This window comes from Barbus barbus, assembly GCF_936440315.1.
Source record: "Barbus barbus genome assembly, chromosome: 13".
In the NCBI taxonomy this organism is placed as follows: Eukaryota; Metazoa; Chordata; class Actinopteri; order Cypriniformes; family Cyprinidae; genus Barbus; species Barbus barbus.
Window position 1 is genome coordinate 8170233 of NC_136741.1, and position 18587 is coordinate 8188819.

Genomic DNA, 18587 nt, shown 5'->3' on the forward strand with positions numbered 1-18587 from the left:
AGTCTTCACACTGTTAAAGCTGTTAATTTATGTAAGCAGTATCACATGAACAGGAGTGTGATGGTACTGAATATCTGCAGGGCTGCAGCCTGTGCCACAGAAAATCACATCTGAGATTAAGCACAATTGTGACTGTGGTATTGCTCTTATACAACAGTTCAGCACCGTTCACATACTGTGCTCTGGAATGGCATGGACACAGATGAACTGAGAGATACAAATAGTGAAACATCCTAGTGCTGTTACAGTACATATCCTACATTCAATATTCTTAGTCTACCACTTGGCCAATCAAATTTGAGAAGTGGAACTGTTGTATAACAGTAAATACGATACTCAGTCCCTAAAGCAGAATAATACTTTTTTTAGGTAGGGCTATATGTGAAAAAAAAACTTTATTCCTTGAATCAGCTTGAGTTCCTTTATGATGATCAGACTATATGACATCTTAATAACTCTTCGGCTCCATGAAACAAGGTCACCAGCAGGATTAAGACTAACCCTGCTAAAGAAGAGAGCAGAGAAGAAAGACAATGAGCGTCACTTGGTTATGCAATACTCTGTTACTTTGCATCGCCTCGTTACACAGGCTTTGCTGGGTTACAGTTTTAGCGGTCAAACGGAGAGGCTCCAGGAAAGATCACAGTCCCACGTAAATGAGATTCCTTAATGTGCCACAAGGACTGAATAGTCCAAATGTAAAGGCTGAAACAGATTGCGCGATTTTTTAAATTTGAACATTTTACTACACTAGGCCATCATACATTTGTCAACATTGTAAATGGTTACAGAAAAAAACTGCATTGTACACTGAAGGACTGAAGATCACACACACTACCAGACTTTAGAGTTGACAACAAATTAAAGGAATAATTAACCCAAAAATCTAAATTTGCTGAAAATGTACTAATCCTCAGGCCATCCAAGATGAGTTTCTTCATCAGAATACAGTAGATTTGGAGAAATTTTACCTTGTTCAAGTTAAGTTATGAAATGAAACACATAGGTGTGGGAAAAAATAAAAACAAATCCAAGAACCAACCACCATATCGGTTTATGGACGTTTATTTATCCTGTACCTTATGGTTTAGAAAATACAGATCTGTAGTTGTACACCAAAACTGTACTTAAAAATCTTAATGAAAGAAATTGTCTTCAAAAGACAATGAGACAACAGTTTTATCCACAGTGAAACAGAGCTAGGGGTTCTGTCGTACCCAGTACAGACAAATAAGGTTGACAGCGAAGGTGGAAAGAGCTTCTTGCCATGCTTGTTTACTACTGAGCAGAGATCAGCCTCGCTATAATCCTTTGGTAAACAGTTAAAGGTCACGCAAGCATGACTGATCCTGGATCAGGCAATTCAGCCTTGAATTTCCCCGATATCAAGAGCTGGTTTGCAATTTCACACACACCACTATACAAAAAGAACAGATTAAAAGTGATAAGTCTGTTGTACAGCTTATACAATGCAATTCAATTCAGCTTTTGCAAAAATATATCCATAATATACATAGATTTCACTTTGCAATTCCCTTATCCTCTTTTTGCCAAATCTACCCCACCCCATATCCATAAAAATCACATTACAAAAGCAATTGAAATAACTATTTCTGAACAGTTATAAAGCATTTGACTTGGCCAGGTAGAGAAAATTGTGCATTTTTCCAGATTATAATCAAAGCTATATACACTCTGATAATGACAACACAGCCTGAGGTGCATCATTATGCATTGTCAGAAGTTGTCTCACTAAAGCAGAGCATTGAAAAAAAAGACACCAAGCAGTGCACAAAAGCCATATTTTAAAATATACACTTATTTATATATATATATAAAATCATAGGTTATACTGGAAAATACTGTTGTGTCCCTTTAAGTTTTTTTGTTTGTATTTAAAAAAAAAAAATCCATCATGGAACCTGTGTAGTAACAAACAAACAAACAATAAAAGTGTGGCAAGAAAGTCTAGAGACTTGTCAGCAGGCGCTACAGATTCCTCATTGGAGCGATTACAATTTGACATGAGCTGCATTTGGAGTGCGAGGATGCATTTTAGAGTTCTTCTGGTCTGCCCATCAGTGGTGAAACAGTTCAGAAAGCGTAATTTTCAGGAAAGGATGGCCCCACTAAGCACTGGTCCCTGGCATCGCCTGAATACTGGACCCTGTTAGTCGCATCAAAATGTGAGAGCGGAACAGTGTCGTCCTCGGGAACCTGCAGCCCACTGGGGTCTGCTTTCAGACTGGGCCTCTGGTTATCAGGGAATGCCATGGAGAAGAGCGCATCGGGATCACACACAAACTTATACACGTACCGCTCTCCAGCAACCTGCATGTGAACAAGAGAAAGAGACATATCTTAGAAACAACTTGTTTGAGAAAAGCTGATATGTTTTGATGGGGTAGAGCTGACAAACTACAGATAATGAGGGAACTATGATAAAGGGATTGGAAGAAGAAAAATGACATTGGAACGGGAACGTGCCTTTACCTTCTGCATGATGCCCTTCTCATAGTAGTAGCGCAGGGAGCGACTCAGTTTGTCATAATTCATCGCAGGCCTGTTCTTCTGGATGCCCCAACGGCGAGCAACCTTTTGAAAACAGGTGCGTTAATTCTGCTTGCTGGCTAAATAAATGGCCTATAAAGCCATTTGCTTTCATAACACACTCACCTCCTCTGGTTCAATGAGTTTAAACTCAAGCCCACGGCCAGTCCAAGCGATGAAGTGGCTGTTGGATGGGTCATCCAGCAGAGTGACCAGGAACTGCCAGAGTTGCAGAGACCCCCTTCGTTGATACGGAGGACCCTCCCGGAAAACTCCACCCTCCTGCTTCAGCTTTCCCTCCAGGCGGTCTGGCACTACACATGCATCGTCATAATACAGGTGGGATTCTCCATCATACCCAAAACCTGCAACTGGCAGCCAGGGAAAAAAACGAATTTTTCATTAATATGGACACAAGACTAATTAAAAGCTGTTTATTAATAAATCATCTGCACCTCAAGGAAGTAGAGGTAGATGAAACTAAACTGACAAAAGTCTTACCCTCGCTTTTGACGCCATAGAAGTTTGCGGATTTGCCGAAAGATGACTGGCAGTTCTGTACTTCTGCAAGAAAATTGAAAAAATTATACAGTCAGATTAAAATAATAAATAAAATAATACAACATCATTAAAAGTTTTGGAGTTCAAGTTCATCAGAATTTTTTTATTATAAAATTACTTTTAAAAGTAATAAAAACTAATGTAAAAAATATAAATTTTGAAATTTTATGTTTATCAGATCTGTACCATTAGTTGTTTCACACTAATGGTACAGTCACATATATTGTAGTCAGATGATTTTTCGCTGTCAATAGGAGTAATTTCAAAAGGAATTTGTGGTGGAATTTCATTTGAGTGCAAATGATTTGTTTGCACAAATTCTCCATGTTGACCAACAGAAAGTGACAGTGTAAGCTGTACTTTATTCGTCACTACACTATTAAAAATGGACCTTTTGCCTTTGAAATTTCACCATTGACAATTTTACAGCCAGCAACTCGCTAAGGGTAAATTCACACGGAGCGCCAGTGTCAACGCCTCTCGTTTACTTTGAATGGAGTGACGTCAAGCGTTGCCGAACTGAACTGTCAGTCTGTTGCATCACGTTGGGTATGTTGCTCGCTGCAGAAGTTGAAAACTTATAAACTTTTTAAGCACCAACACAGGCATCAGCCAATCAGATCGCCTTATGCAAATACCCTGGTGCTAGCCAATCGCATTCATGCAACACCAGAAAACTAATATGATTGGCTGTTGTCACCATGACGGTCGCGTCAGCACCAAGCTTCAGAAACACCCTCCATCAAGCATCGACGCCGACGCCCCATGTGAATGTACCATAAGAGATTTACACCTACCTGAGTCATAGCCGAAGTCTCTGGGCTCCTGTTTGATTGACATTTGGTGGAACAACGGTGCACGAAGAGGTCCCATGTTTTGCAAACCCTGCTCATTGTAACAGGGATCCACCATTTCCTTTTTAAATCCCTGGGGAGGCATTGGCACCAACGGCTCTGACATCTGGCGCTGATAAGGGGGGCGGCCGTGTCGGGGAAAATGGCCACGGGTCTGCGGGGGGTAAGGTGTCTGACAGCAGCCATCGGACTGTGGGAATGGCAGACAGGGCTCGGAAAGCTGCCGATGGAACCTAACGAAAGAGAAAGGCAAAAGATTAGAAATTACGTGAGATGGCATTATTCACAACACCAAGGGCAACTGAGATCAATAACGTCACGTCAAAGGGATAAGTCTGGTGTTAAGGCTCTTTGTTCCATTAGTTAAACCTGGAGACTTGAATGGGATAAATATAGAACTGCTTTCCAGGTCAGTGTGGCATCTTTAACAAGATAATACCAATGAAAGGCTCAACCTGAGCTGATTACAGCACTGTCAACAGGCACGAGCGGCTCAAGTAGGAGGTAAAGATAGAAATGAGGTTAGAAAATGATCACCGTGACCCAAAAAATGACTACGAAGTGCCGGGATCAAAAACATCCTGTCATATATCAATACCTGTGGTCTGTGTTGTAGGAGGCATCTGGGTGATTGACAGGTGGGCAGGGCACAGCAAAAGGTGGGCTCTGACTGTGGAGTGGAGTCTGCGCTCTCTGATGTGGAGACGTGGAGCTGTGGTTGGGACCAGGTAATAGTGGCGGTCCTTGTGTCTGAGTCTGGGCTGGTGGCATCACTCTTTTTTGCACAGGGTGTGTTGCTGTGCTGGTGGAGGAGCCAAAGGGTGATACCGGTGTAGGAGGAGGAGTGAGTGGTACTGAGTATACCTGAGTATATCTGTAGTTATATAGGCACTTTTCTCCATATGGAGACAGTCTCTGCTCTTGTCCACACGGGGAAAACTCTCTGCTTGGGCTCAGTTCCCGCTTTACTTTAGTTTGAGGGGGTCCATGGAACATCACTAGAGAGAAACGTTTTGTTAAATTTCAAAGTCTCACAAATACTAACAAAACACAGTTCTTTAATGCTACTGGTCAAAAGTTTGAAATAATCAAGATTTTTATTGAGAAGTCTCTTATGCTCACTAATGATGTATTTATTTGACAGAAAATACAGTAAAAACAGTAATATTTTGAAATATTACAATTTAAAAGAACGGTTTTCTACTTTATTATATTTCATAATGTGATTTATTCCTGTCCATGTATTTTCAGCAGCCAGTCACATGTGTCAGTCTAACATTCAGAGATTCATTCTAATGTGGTCACTTTGGTGTTCTATTATTATTATTATTTATTTTTTTTTTAATAATTAATTGTGGTTCTTATGTTGAAAATTTTTGCTATTAGAATGATTTCTAAAGAATCGTGTGAGACACTGCAGTAATGGCTGCTAAAAATGCAGCTTTGTCATCACATTATAAATGACAAAAATGTGTCAAAATTGTAATAAATTACATTTTAAAATATATTAAACAGAAACAGTTCTTTGTAATACAGGTGCATCTCAGAAAATTAGAATATGGTGAAAAAGTTCATTTTTTCTTGTAACATTTCAAAAAGTGAAACTTTCATATATTTTAGATTCATTACATGTAAAGTAAAACACTTCAAAAGTTTTTTTGTTTTAATTTTGATGATTAGAGCTTACAGCTCATGAAAGTCAAAAATCAGTATCTCAAAATATTAGAATATTTCCTAAGATCAACCAAAAAAGGATTTGCAAAACAGAAAAGTTCAAGTTCTTTAAAGTATGTTCATTTATGCCCTCGATACTTGGTCGGGGCTCCTTTAGCACAAATTCCAGCATCGGTGAAGTGTGGCATAGAAGTGATCAGTCTGTGGCTCTGCTGAGGCACTATTGAGCCTTCAGCTCGTCTGGATTGTTGGATTGACCGTTTCTCATCTTTCTCTTCAAAATATCTCATAGACTCTATATGGGGTTCAGGTCAGGCATGTTGGCTGGCCAATTAAGCACAGTAATATCATGGTCAGCAATCCACTTAGAAGTGGTTTTGGCACTGTGTGCAGGTGCTAAATTCCTGCTGGAAAAGGAAATCAGACTCCAGACCTTGATTTCCAAATGAAAAGTAAAATTTACTTTTATCTGAAGAGAGGACTTTGGACCACTGAGCAACAGTCCAGTTCTTTTTCTCCTTAGCTCAGGTAAGATACTTCTGATGATGTTTCTGTTTCAGAAGTGGCTTGGTAGCCCTTTGCCTGAAGACGTCTTGATGCATTGACTCCAGCTTCAGTTCACTTCTTGTGAAGCTCTCCCAAGTGTTTGAATCGGCTTTGCTTGACAGTATTCTCAAGCTTGCGGTCATCCCTGTTGCTTGTGCACATTTTCCTACCCAATTTCTTCCTTCCAGTCAACTTTGCATTTAATATGCTTTGATACAGCACTCTGTAAACAGCCACTCCTTTCAGTAATGACCCTCTGTGACTTACCCTCTTTGTGGAGGGCGTCAATGATCGTCTTCTGGACAATTGCCAAGTCAGCAGTCTTCTCCATTATTGTGGTTTCAAAGAACAAGAGATACCCAGAATTCTAATATTTTGAGATACTGATTTTTGACTTTCATTAGATATAAGCTCTAATCATCAAAATTAAAACAAAACAACTTTTGAAGTGTTTTACTTTACATGTAATGAATCTAAAATATATGAAAGTTTCACTTTTTGAAAAAACAAAAAAAAGAACTTTCACCATATTCAAATTTTCTGAGATGCACCTGTATTTCATGTTACCGTTTTTACTAAATGTTTAATAAAATAAAAATAAAATTGTATTATTTCAAACTTTTGACCAGTAGTTTAACCTAGCATCATCTGGTGTCAGATGTTTGATGGATATGTAAGTACTGGACTACTAGAACTATTCAGTTTTAAAGGAGGAGGGGAAAAAAAGACCTTTCCCTCTAGAAAAGGAGGCTGCAAGTTAGAACTCGCAGACTATCACGTGATTCCTATGGAAAAAGTGCCCCACTGCCCAGCTGTGGTGAAAGAGGGGCCTGTGAGAGCTACAGGCACGATGCCAGATAAAGGGAATTGTGCCAGACAAACACACATACCCTCTCACACACAATTTCTATGCAAACACATCCATGTGCATTCACCTTTTACAATAAACACCATTGACACCATAGAAAATGCACACAATCAGACTTATTCAGAGCCAAATGGGAAGAAAAACTAACAAGGGAAACAGCCAGAGCACTGTTCACCAGCACATAATAACCAGAGTGTGTGCGCGCCGAGGATCCAGCCCCATTAAAATGTCACCAAGCTGGAGGCTGCCATGAGTTACAGCACCGCAGCGGCAGCCTGGGCCTCACATGCGCACACGCACACACACTCCATAGAAACATCTTAAACTCACGCTTCGGAATCGGGTTAGGCACAGAAACTTTTGGAATGCAGTGTTTTGAGATTGATTCAATTGGTTTTCTTGGTTTCAAGGAAGACGCCAGGATTGCTGCTCTGATTCAAAGACAGTTTCTATAATTCATAAAGGCAAGTTCTATAGGTTATTCTGCATGAATATTCAAAGAGAACTCACAGTTATCCGACTGGAAATCTGGAACAAACTGTTCGTCATCAGGTACATGGGCTGCACATGGAGAGGGAAAACAAAACAATTTAATTATTTATAAAAAGTAAATGAAATATTTAGTGAATATAAATAATTTGCATATTTATATATGCCGTAATGTCTCATCCCGTTTGAATGGGGCCCCAGAGATCAACCACTGGATGATGCTTTAACAACCAAGTTGCATTTTAACAGTAGTTATTAAATATATTCTATGACTATTCTAGAGCTTAGGACTGTTGCTGTACCTTCTGCTATCCAAATCTCTTGTAGCTGGCTCAGATCTTGAAAGAGCTCTGTGGGACACAAAGATTGATTTGTGAATAAACAGGCTGATTTGTTTGGGCCTGGGTTAAATGATGTGCTTTAGAGGGATCTGGATGGATTGATTGCATGTTCATTTGTTTACCCTCTGTATCCTGTGCCAACTCAGTGTCAACAAACTTCCTTTTTCGGTCATTGAATGGTCTGCAAGACTGTTCCTGCATGTGAGACTTCTGTAAAAAAAAAAAAAAAAAAAAAAAAAGGAACAGAGACCAAGATCAAATAATGAAAGTTTGAACAAGTGATCATTGTTCACAGCCATCCAGTTTGGATGGATATTCTGTAGTAAAACATTTGAAAGTGAATTACAGTCACAAAAGTGAAGAAAATGAGGCATGACGAGTTGAAGCAGAGACTTACACTGGAGGGACCCACGAAAGGGACCTGCTGGTCGTAAAACCCGTCCATGTCACTTGCTTCTAACTGCGGCCTAAGGGGCTGCAGCAGGAGGGAAAACGGGAATAAACTGGGAGAAAGGGGGGTGATATTGTCGCCTGTCGGAAGAAGAGCCGAGAAAAGTGGCACTTAGAGAAAGACACACAACGCACTCTGTCAGGATCTGATGCAGCTGTCAGTGAACGTCCCGGGTCCTGACAGTCCAGGACCAACTGTCCCTTTGATCTGTGAAAACTTCAGCTAGCCTGTTTGTTTGTGTAACACTCACTCGCATCTCAGATGAAGTGTGCTGCATTAGTGCAGGACACTTACACTCACTCACCCTCTCCTTCTCTCTCTCACACAAACCATTTAAGGCTCACGGTACAGATGGGGGTCCTTACATAACCATCCTGTGCCATCTGTTGCCCATGAAGACTCCATACTCAGAGTCTAAATGAAATTAATAATTTAGAAATAAATAAATTAAATTAAGCAGCTTCATCTCTTAAAACAAATAAGGTTAAGATTTAAACAGTGGAAAGGCAGGGAAAAAAGTAACGAAGCCTAATAAGCTATTCATCAGGCTTCATCATACACGTGTGTTTATTTTCCCTGACGCAAGTATTCAGGCCATAAAATCGTATTAGGCCAAGAAAACACCTCACAGCCAACACCACCAAGAACTAATTAAACATCCATCGCTTAACATTATTGCTTCCTGAAGCTTATCAGACCTTTATAAAACAGGAGGAACGTGCGTCTGCACATTTCATGCTGAAAATGAAGAGTTTGTGCTTTTAAAGATTTTATTGGAGATAATAAAGGCTGCCAGCGGAAACTATAGCTGTTAAATAAGTAAATCGAGATTATAGCATTACAGCAGCGAGTTAACAGGTATGGGAACGAGTTCAAGAAGTTCAATCCCTCCTCCCCCCAGCGCCCATTATCGCCGCGCGCTCCCCCCTTGTTTTTCTCAATGAAGTGAAATTTGATCCTCCGTGCGCGCGACCCCGAAAAAACCTCAGTCGTTCCATTCATAAAAATACCAAACGCGAGAGAAGCACTTCATCAAACAGCATATGAATTTTGCACAACTCAAACTGCGATTATGGCTGAGTTTAAAATAAGCTTTATAAAGTACTGAGAAAACAAACCGCGGGCAAATGGTTGCCAAATATGCGCACAAAGAAAATGGCGTGCGAGCCAGCAAAAATTAAACCCGGCGTTTAGAGTAAATACAACTTTATAAGCATTAAAGCAAAATATGAAACTTGCATCGGGGTATAATTAATCAATACAAAACTAGAGCAGTGTGCAGAAAATACTCACCTAGCGGTGATTAAATCCTCTGCTTGTATAAAAAGAGTGATTTGGTAAATCCCAGAAAAAAACTGTCTGCGTTTGCGATAATGAGTCTCGCGCTCTCCCTCAGCTTGACTCGACTGAAATTTTCTCAATGGGATCGCCTGCTTTTCCGAGAGCATCAGCTTAACATTGCAGCTCACGCTCATTGGTTAGTCCCTCACGTCATTCAAGCGATTGACCAATGGCTGTCTCTGCATTACCTACACCATCATGAGGCTGCAGTCAAACAATCAGAGCAGTTCTCTCTCCTGTTTTTATGAATGGCTGGGTTTCATTCAACAACCAGATGTTTCTCCACCGCAAAGAGACTTTTAAAGGGCCAGAAGCGAGACGAGCGTGAAAGGCCAACTGGGGCTCTAAACTTGCGATCCGCTCTGACTTTCATTTTTTACAGGTACATATAAACCATACATGTAAAAAAAATTGAATGTCGTGAAAAAGTTCATTTTTTCTTGTAACTTATTTCAAAAAGTGAAACTTTCATATATTTTAGATTCATTACATGTAAAGTAAAACACTTCAAAAGTTTTTTCGTTTTAATTTTGATGATTAGAGCTTACAGCTAAAGAAAGTAAAAAATCAGTATCTCAAGATATTAGAATATTTACATTTGAGTTTCAATTAATGACCATCCCTACAGTATACATTCTGGGTATCTCTTGTTCTTTGAAACCACAATAATGGGGAAGACTGCTGACTTGGCAATGATCCAGAAGACGAACATTGATTCCCTCCATAAAGAAGGTAAGTCACAGAGGGTCATTACTGAAAGGGGTGGCTGTTCAAGGAGTGCTGTATCAAAGCATATTAAATGCAAAGTTGACTGGAAGGAAGAATTTGGGTAGAAAAAGGTGCACAAGCAACAGGGATGACTGCAAGCTTGAGAATGCTGTCAAGCAAAGCCGATTCAAACACTTGGGAGAGCTTCACAAGGAGTGGATTGAAGCTGGAGTCAGTGCATCAAGAGTGACCACGCTCAGACGTCTTCAGGAAAAGGGCTACCAAGCCACTTCTGAACCAGAGACAACGTCAGAAGCGTCTTACCTGGGCTGTGGAGAAAAAGAACTGGACTGTTGCTCAGTGGTCCAAAGTCCTCTTTTCAGATTAAAGTAAATGTTGCATTTCATTTGGAAATCAAGGTCCCAGAGTCTGGAGGAAGAGTGGAGAGGCACAGAATCCATGTTGCTTGAAGTCCAGTGTGATGTTTCCACAGTCTGTGATGATTTGGGCTGCCATGTCATCTGCTGGTGTTGGTCCAATGTGTTTTCTGAAGTCCACAGTCAACGCAGCCATCTACCAGGACATTTTAAAGCACTTCATGCTTCCTTCTGCTGACAAGCTTTATGGAGATGCTGATTTCATTTTCCTGCAGGACTTGGCACCTGTCCACACTGCCAAAGGTACCAAAAGTTGGTTCAATGACCATGATGTTACTGTGCTTGATTGGCCAGCGAACTCGCCTGACCTGAACCCCATAGAGAATCTTGTCAAGAGGAAGATGAGAGACACCAGACCTAACAATGCAGATGACCTGAAGGCCGCTATCAAAGCAACTTGGGCTTCCATACCACCTCAGCAGTGCCACAGGCAGATTGCCTCCATGCCACGCTGCATTGATGCAGTAATTCATGCAAAAGGAGGCCCAACCAAGTATTGAGTGCATAGAAATGAACATACTTTTCAGAAGCCTCACATTTCTGTTTAAAATATCCTTTTTTTATCCTTTTGTCCATACTTTTTCCAAGTTATTCCAAAAAAAATCACTAAAAATAAATAACAATATAAAAAAGTAGAGAGAAAATGTTTACAGTAGAGTCTAGCTATTGCCTTTTTGGTGTGAATATTGACAGCACTTTGGAAACCACTGACCTCTATCTTGGGTGACAGAACAGTGGATGTGTCACTGTGGACAATGACTGGAATCCTCTGTGATAATCTCATTCTGGCCAATGAAAAAAGTTCCTCACAACATCTCTGTTTTTGCTCACTCTTTAAAACCAATTCACAGATCACTTATATTCACACAAGGTTTAAAAACAGACACATTAATATACCACCTTAAATGATCATGGCACCATAACTATATCCCCAGTCAGGAGGTAGATTATAAAATCAGTGTTGCTGCCTGCTGGGAAACTCCACTGTGGGAGAACACTTTGTTGTCTGATCTATTATTCATGCCAGCCCCTCAAAGAAACATCTGCACATCAGACAGTAATGTCTGATCTCTGGTTTCCCTGCTTATAGGTTACAACCTTAAAAACTTCAAAGCTAATATGTCTACTCTACTCTATTACTTTACTATACTTATATTTCAGTTCATTTCATTTGGTACATAGCTAAGCATTTTTGATCAGACATGATTATTTGTGCTATGTATTGCTTAATTTGTGGAAGGCCGTAGAAGAATAACCACTTTCAGGGTTGTGTGATGCAGCAGAGGTTTATAAGAGGTTTCAGTTTGACGAAAAGAAAGTATTCATAACCATTTTTATTTGTTACTAAAATGTTTATAAATTGTTTATGCTATCTTCAGTGCATGGAATGGGAAACACACTTACAGGTGCAGTCTGTAAACCCAGATTTCTGGATAATTCCCAAAAACACACAACAAAATCTGCTCAAACAAATAATCATAGGTTTTCTTGTCTTTGTTTAAACAATAAAACATTTACAGTGCAGGATGGAAAGAGACTAAGGTAAATCCAAAGGGATCAGTTACTTTTTCTTGTAGCTGTATTTTAGGTTATAATTAGTTTAACATGAACACTAATATGGTTTATTAGACAAAATATTTGTGTGAGACTGAAAAATGTTGTGCACTCCTGCTGCGTTGATGGTAACATTAATGTTACACCCCTCTGTATACGTGAGTCATCTTTCAGCCCTCTTTCTCTCTCTCTGTCTCTCTCTCTCTCTCACACACACACACACACACACACACGCACGCACGCACGCACACACACACACACACACACACACAAATTAAACCAATCATATGAAAAAATAAACTGTACAAATTCAAATGGAATAGCCAGAAACTCACCAAAACATAAAAAAGTTACAATTGGCCATGAGATTGTGCTAAAATATAATTTGATGATATTACCTTTTGGTGAAATGACAGACTACATTCTGGTGTAATCATTTAGTTTGTTTAAAATTGCAATTTCACATTTAGATAATCTTGTCAACAACTGATGGATAGAACCAAGTCTCCACCCTACATTTCTTTTGTCTGTTTCAAAAGATCCGTTGCTACTTCCGTTACATCACAACTTCAACAATAGCCCAGACACCAGCAAAATCACTGACTATTTAGTTTTTTAAATATAGAAAAACCAGTCCATAAACTGCTTGAGGACTGACATCCCTGTCAATGAATGCTAAACAACTTCATTAAACTGAGTGATAATGCTCCTCATAACCTGAAATTAAACAGGTTGCCACAGCTTTCATCAGCGTTCCACGCGACTCGCTGTCGCTGTGAGGCCACTCTAAATATAGCTCTCAAACGCCTCTATTATATAACAATATGCTCTAAATTAAACTCAAATGGCACCATGCTGCAGTACCTAACGTATCTGCTTCTTCTGCACGCTGTAGCCAAAGCAACTTCACATTTCTGTTGAGTCATAAGCATTCTATTCATGAACGTTCATCTCTGACTCATGCCGAGGTTGAACTTTTTCTCTGAGATCGGAAAAGCAGTAGGCTATGTTATTAATTGACTCTTAATATGTTACAGAGCCTTGATCTGCTGTTGTGCTGAGTGTGAGTCACAGTGTTTGTTTTCTTCTTCGGGGAGAGCTAAATTCATTTCACTGTCCCTGGTGTGTCATGCTATACAGGATACATCAAACCTGTGATTGCCTAGTGCTCCCTGTAATTGAAGGGAACGATTCTCTTTCATTCAAAGCTGTAATTTCGAAAATCTCCCTTTGATTGATGACGGACGAGCGTGGCTATGTGAATGTGTGTAAAGGGATAGGAAAGCATTTAATCAAATAAATGCACCACAAATGCTTGACAGTAAAAATAATGACATTTATGAGACAGATAATAAGTACACAAGACATTTTTTTAATGATTCAAATAAATCTGTGAAATGCAGGGTTAGGTTTTACTTTATGAAGAACACTGAGAATGATTGAGAGACTAAAATCTATAAAACTAAGAGTATCTAAACCAGCTCTGCTCTAGCTTGTTTCTGAATCTATAGTTTTCTAATAAATCTTGCATTGTGTACAATGAATATTGTTGGCTCTTTGACACTTATGTTCCACCATTGTAAAGTCGCTTAGAAGCATCTGCTAAATGCTAAAATGTAATCAGTTAAAAATTTGGCTAAGTGACCTTGTAAAAAGTTTCTATTGCAATTAGTCCAGACATCCATTCACTTTTTGTCTCTTTTCCTTTCATTCAGGGCTTTACATTTCTGTCACGTTCATTAAAACTGTAACAGGGTTAAGAGGAGCTGTTTAAAGAATCTGAATCAAGCCAATTCATGATCACTTCTCTGTGTTCTCTGCATTTTCAATGCGTCTTCTCAGGCTTATTCACCACGGCTACAGCTAACACCTACCCGCACACCCACTTCTGCAACCTGAACCTCTGAGGATCCTGTAGCCATGGAGATACCTTGGTCATGAGAGAGAGAAAGAGCACCAGAGAAAGAGAACAGAGCTGACTCATGGAACTACTATGAGGCAGAGTGACCCACAAAGCAAAAATAGCTTCGTAAGACAAAAGAAATGCAAATCGCTCATAGCAATTGTTCAAGAAAGACACCTTTGACATATAATATAAAAAAACTTTTTGAAGTTTTTGGTTGTTTTAATAGCTGATGCATGTCACTTTTTTACTTCATGAATATGACTGTATGCTACTAAAATAAACTGCATGAGACATGTCCTAGTTGTGCCACCACCTAAAATAACTGTGTGGCTTAAAATATTGCTGTATATGAAAGCGTAAATCTGTTGACTGGCATTTCCGGGAGGTGGTTATTGTTAAAAACAAAGAATAGCCAGACAAACAGATTTTTCAATAGCCAGTACAAGCTCTCACTTGTCTATCACTCCATTTCTGGATCGGGTGTTTCAGAGGCGGTCTCTTCACACCATCTCCATTGTCATTCCTCTATTTGAATCCATTTACACCCTCACCAACGGTCTAGTGTTGAGAGCTGCTGGTTTTCACGCATGCTGATGAAGTCGGGGAGGGCACCGTGTTGGCTGGGGCGGGAGACTGTTGGCTGCCCGGGGGAGGAGTATGAGGTAGGTGTAGGAAATGCAAGTAAACACATTAAGCCCACAGGGCTCCAGCAGTGTTTAGAGTGAGATCAGGAGCTCAGGAGGGCCAACAGCTACCCCAAAAGAGTTAGAGCCTCTGTTAGAAACATCAACCCCTTCCCCCAAAACCTTTGTCCCAAATGCAGCTCAAAGCTGATTGAGTGTGTGGGAACTCAGCTTTGGCTAATAGACTAAACCAAAGTAGGCCAGCTGCCGTGCCGATGTGTCTGAACGCTGCTATGCCTGCTTGCTTTAAGCAAGCTTCAGGGTAACTGGAGCATAAGAGAGATGGGAGTTCAACGCATGCAGACTGATAAAAAAAAAACACATAGAAGCACATCTTTTTGTTCAAAAAGAGTTTAAAGAGCTTTTTTTTAAATTTTATGAACATAAATTTTTGCTGCCTTGCTAATATGGGGGGCATCGGGAGTTAAAACCTTGATTTGTGTAATTTGTCATTATTCTCTCGAAATAAAAATCAGCGAACACATTATATCCTAAGTAAAAGGTTGTAATACATTCTAAAATTGGTTAACAAAAATCACGGTCTAGATAGTTTGGGACCACATGTTGGTTTGAAGTTATTAATAAACCTTTTCTTTATTTAGTTTTTTATTTATAATTATATTTTATGTACTAAGTCATTCTGCTTTGCACATTGCTAATCAATAATTTTTACACTGATTCATCTGAAACTGAAAATATACATTTTTACATATTTGTACAATTTGTAAAAAGAACAAATTAAAACATGTTACAGGCTTTATTTTGACAAATAAACAGTAACAATATAGGGTAACAGGGTTGAATAGCTTGAAGGAAGTCAGTTGACAAGAATGTTTATGTTGTAACAGGGTTGGGCACAACTGAATATTTTAGTGATTAAAATAATATCTGATGAAGGCCTTGATTTAATTAACAAAGTTTCTTCAAGAGTGAGAACTGCACATTTTACTATTGACAGTGATTCAAATGTTTTTTTTCTTAATAAACAGAATATCAACAAATTATTATTATTTTTTAATAATTTTAATATGTAGAATAAAACATGGTTACAGACATTTTCAGATTTGTTTTTCTGTAAGATATCTAATTAATCTCTCCAAGATGGGTTTCATATTTTCATTGCATTTAAAAAATAAGGGGACACAAAATTTGACTTGCCATACATTTAGCTTAGTTATTGCAATACTTATCTTTAGTTATTGCGTACTTTCTCTCATCTAACAGACACACAGAGTGAAAAAAACTGCCTTTTTTTCCTAGTTGAGAGCTACTGGTAGAACAATTATTAAGCCAAAAGGAGTATAATGTGTGATGTTGTAGTGTACGTATATCAGCACTTATTGTACGTAAGCAAGTCTGCGATAGATAAAAGATAGTGTTACCTAGATAGTGTTTAGTGTGGCTACTAAAACTACATGGCAATCAGATGTCTTTCTTTTTTAATTTAGCATACAGTGCACACTGAATGCCCTGCCCGGGTAGTACAGTCCTACCTTTCCTCATTGAAACCTGTGTTGCACAACTATGTGGTCTCTGAAGCTTGGCATTCATGCCTAACTTACATTTTTATACTAGCAAGACACCACTGAGTCCTTGAGAATACTTTCACAGACTGTTATTACAAACTATTGAACGTCCAATTTGTTAGGCATATCACATAAAGGTGCTTGTTAAGAAATAAATGCAATGATCGCAACTGTCCATTTCGATGAAAGCCATAGAACGCCTCTGTTAGGACTCTTCACTTGGCACAGGGCACTTTTTACAAGTTCCTCGCCACACTCCACCAGTGTGCCCCTGATGACGGATGGCATTTCACAATAACCTGCCAGTGCTCCAATGACGCAAAGTTGTTTTGATGTTGCTATTTGATCTTTTTTACAATGTGGTGGAAGAAACAGAGCAAGCCACTGAAAATGTCAGCTCTGCATTATTCTCCGCACTACGAGAGAAATGAAAAAATAGGCATGTGGACCAGGAAGGAGAAGAGGAGGAGGAACAAAAATGGATGAAGAAAAGAGTAAAAAACGAATACTGTCTACAGTGAAGTGACCTTTTCAATAGAGGCGAGAAGTTGTGGTGAGGTGATGTTACGGTCACCTCTGATAAAAGACGGCAGTGATTGGTTTGTAAAGGTCTCAAACATTTACCCACAAAGAACACTTTATCTGTTATAGAGCATGTTGCATGTTTTGTGCCATAACAAACTAAAACTGCAAAGTCAATTATTTTGTTACTTGTAAGAGATGCTAGTGCAGCTCAGTGCTGAAAGATATAATCACTTAAACATTAAAAATAAGGAAATATGACAATAAAGGAGTCCAATAAAATAGCAGACATCCTGTCTTAAAAAACAGACTGCCATCAGCATGCTGTCAAATTTCCACTGACCTTTAGACCATCAGCAACACACACACACATGCACGCACGCACATATTGTGGTTATCCTTGATCAAGTAGTCAACCTTTTAAACTTCATCATTGAATATTCAATCACTGTGATGGTTTGCATGGAAGGTCAGTAATCCCGTGACCTACTGCCATTAGAGATAAAGAAAATTATTAGCTGACACTTTACTCAAATACAAGAATAATTACACCCAATGACCTTTAACTGAGGTGCGTGGTCATTCCAAACTGTGTCCATTTTTATATGCTCTGTTATTTTGACTGTAACATGACTGAAATCTTATCACACATTGGGTCTAGTGGAAGAATGCCAGTTCTTTGTCTACCTGCTTCACGGCACATATTGACACAAGCGTGAAACATGTTAACACAGCAAATTCTATTATGCTGGGTGAACTTTAAACATCATAATATTCACTTATTGTGGATTGCACAGTCTCAGTTTCAGGTTTCAACCTGTTTTTTGCCTTAAAGGACTATTGTGGGTTTAATAACTGACAACATGTGTGGCATAAATTTTCTTTGGGATTCATCTCTCGCTTGCTTTAAAAAAAAGGTCAAGGTTATGGTAAGACAAATGTAACAGAAGTACATTTTTAAAAGATTTAAAAGCAGAAATGTGAAGCTTATTTTAGCAACAATTTACAATATTCCATTTGATAACTATATTTAATGTATTAACTAACATTAACTAACAACGAGCAATACATTTGAGAGTATTTATTAATCTTTATTAACATTAGTTAATAAGACTACAACTGTTCATTGTTAGTCCATGTTAGCTCAAGTCCATTAACTAACATTAATATATACAACTTTTCTTTTTAATATTGTATTAGTAAATACTGGAATCAACATTAACTAAGATTAATAAATGCTTTAGACGTATTTTTCATTGTTAGTTTATGTTAACTAATGTCTAATGTTAACAAATTGAAACTCATTGTAAAGTTTTACTCTTATTTCCAAAAACACATGAAAGTTGCACTATAGAAGATTTTTTTGGCTAAAAATAAATAAAATTCCAGTACTGCGTGAGTACTTAAACATCAAATTCATTTTAGTGCCTTATCCTGATTCACTACAGTAATAATATTAACAAGATGCGTCTCTCTGTCATGTTCATAAACACAGAAGAAGGTCCGGTTGTTGTAGATATGGTTTAAACCAGTCAGCTAGCAAGCTTTTAACATAGACATATATGAGTGAAGACCT

The 18587-nt window shown here is 38.8% G+C and overlaps 1 protein-coding gene across 2 annotated transcripts; it reads right to left on the reverse strand.

The window, feature by feature from the left end:
- Positions 1-1050: 1050 nt before the first annotated feature.
- Positions 1051-9742, reverse strand: LOC306878999 (ETS translocation variant 5-like). Of its 2 annotated transcripts, none has more exons than XM_079431650.1 (11): positions 9628-9742; positions 8281-8414; positions 8006-8093; positions 7845-7892; positions 7564-7614; positions 4564-4963; positions 3909-4198; positions 3052-3114; positions 2677-2921; positions 2494-2595; positions 1051-2331 (listed from the first exon to the last, which is right to left on the reverse strand). In XM_079431650.1, the coding sequence occupies exons 2-11, from the start codon at positions 8326-8328 to the stop codon at positions 2095-2097; spliced, it is 1572 nt and encodes a 523-aa protein (XP_079287776.1). In that variant the 5' UTR covers positions 8329-8414; positions 9628-9742; the 3' UTR covers positions 1051-2094. The 2 variants fall into 2 exon arrangements, with proteins under 2 accessions (XP_079287776.1, XP_079287775.1); XM_079431649.1 differs by having other exon boundaries at positions 2488-2595.
- Positions 9743-18587: the final 8845 nt, after the last annotated feature.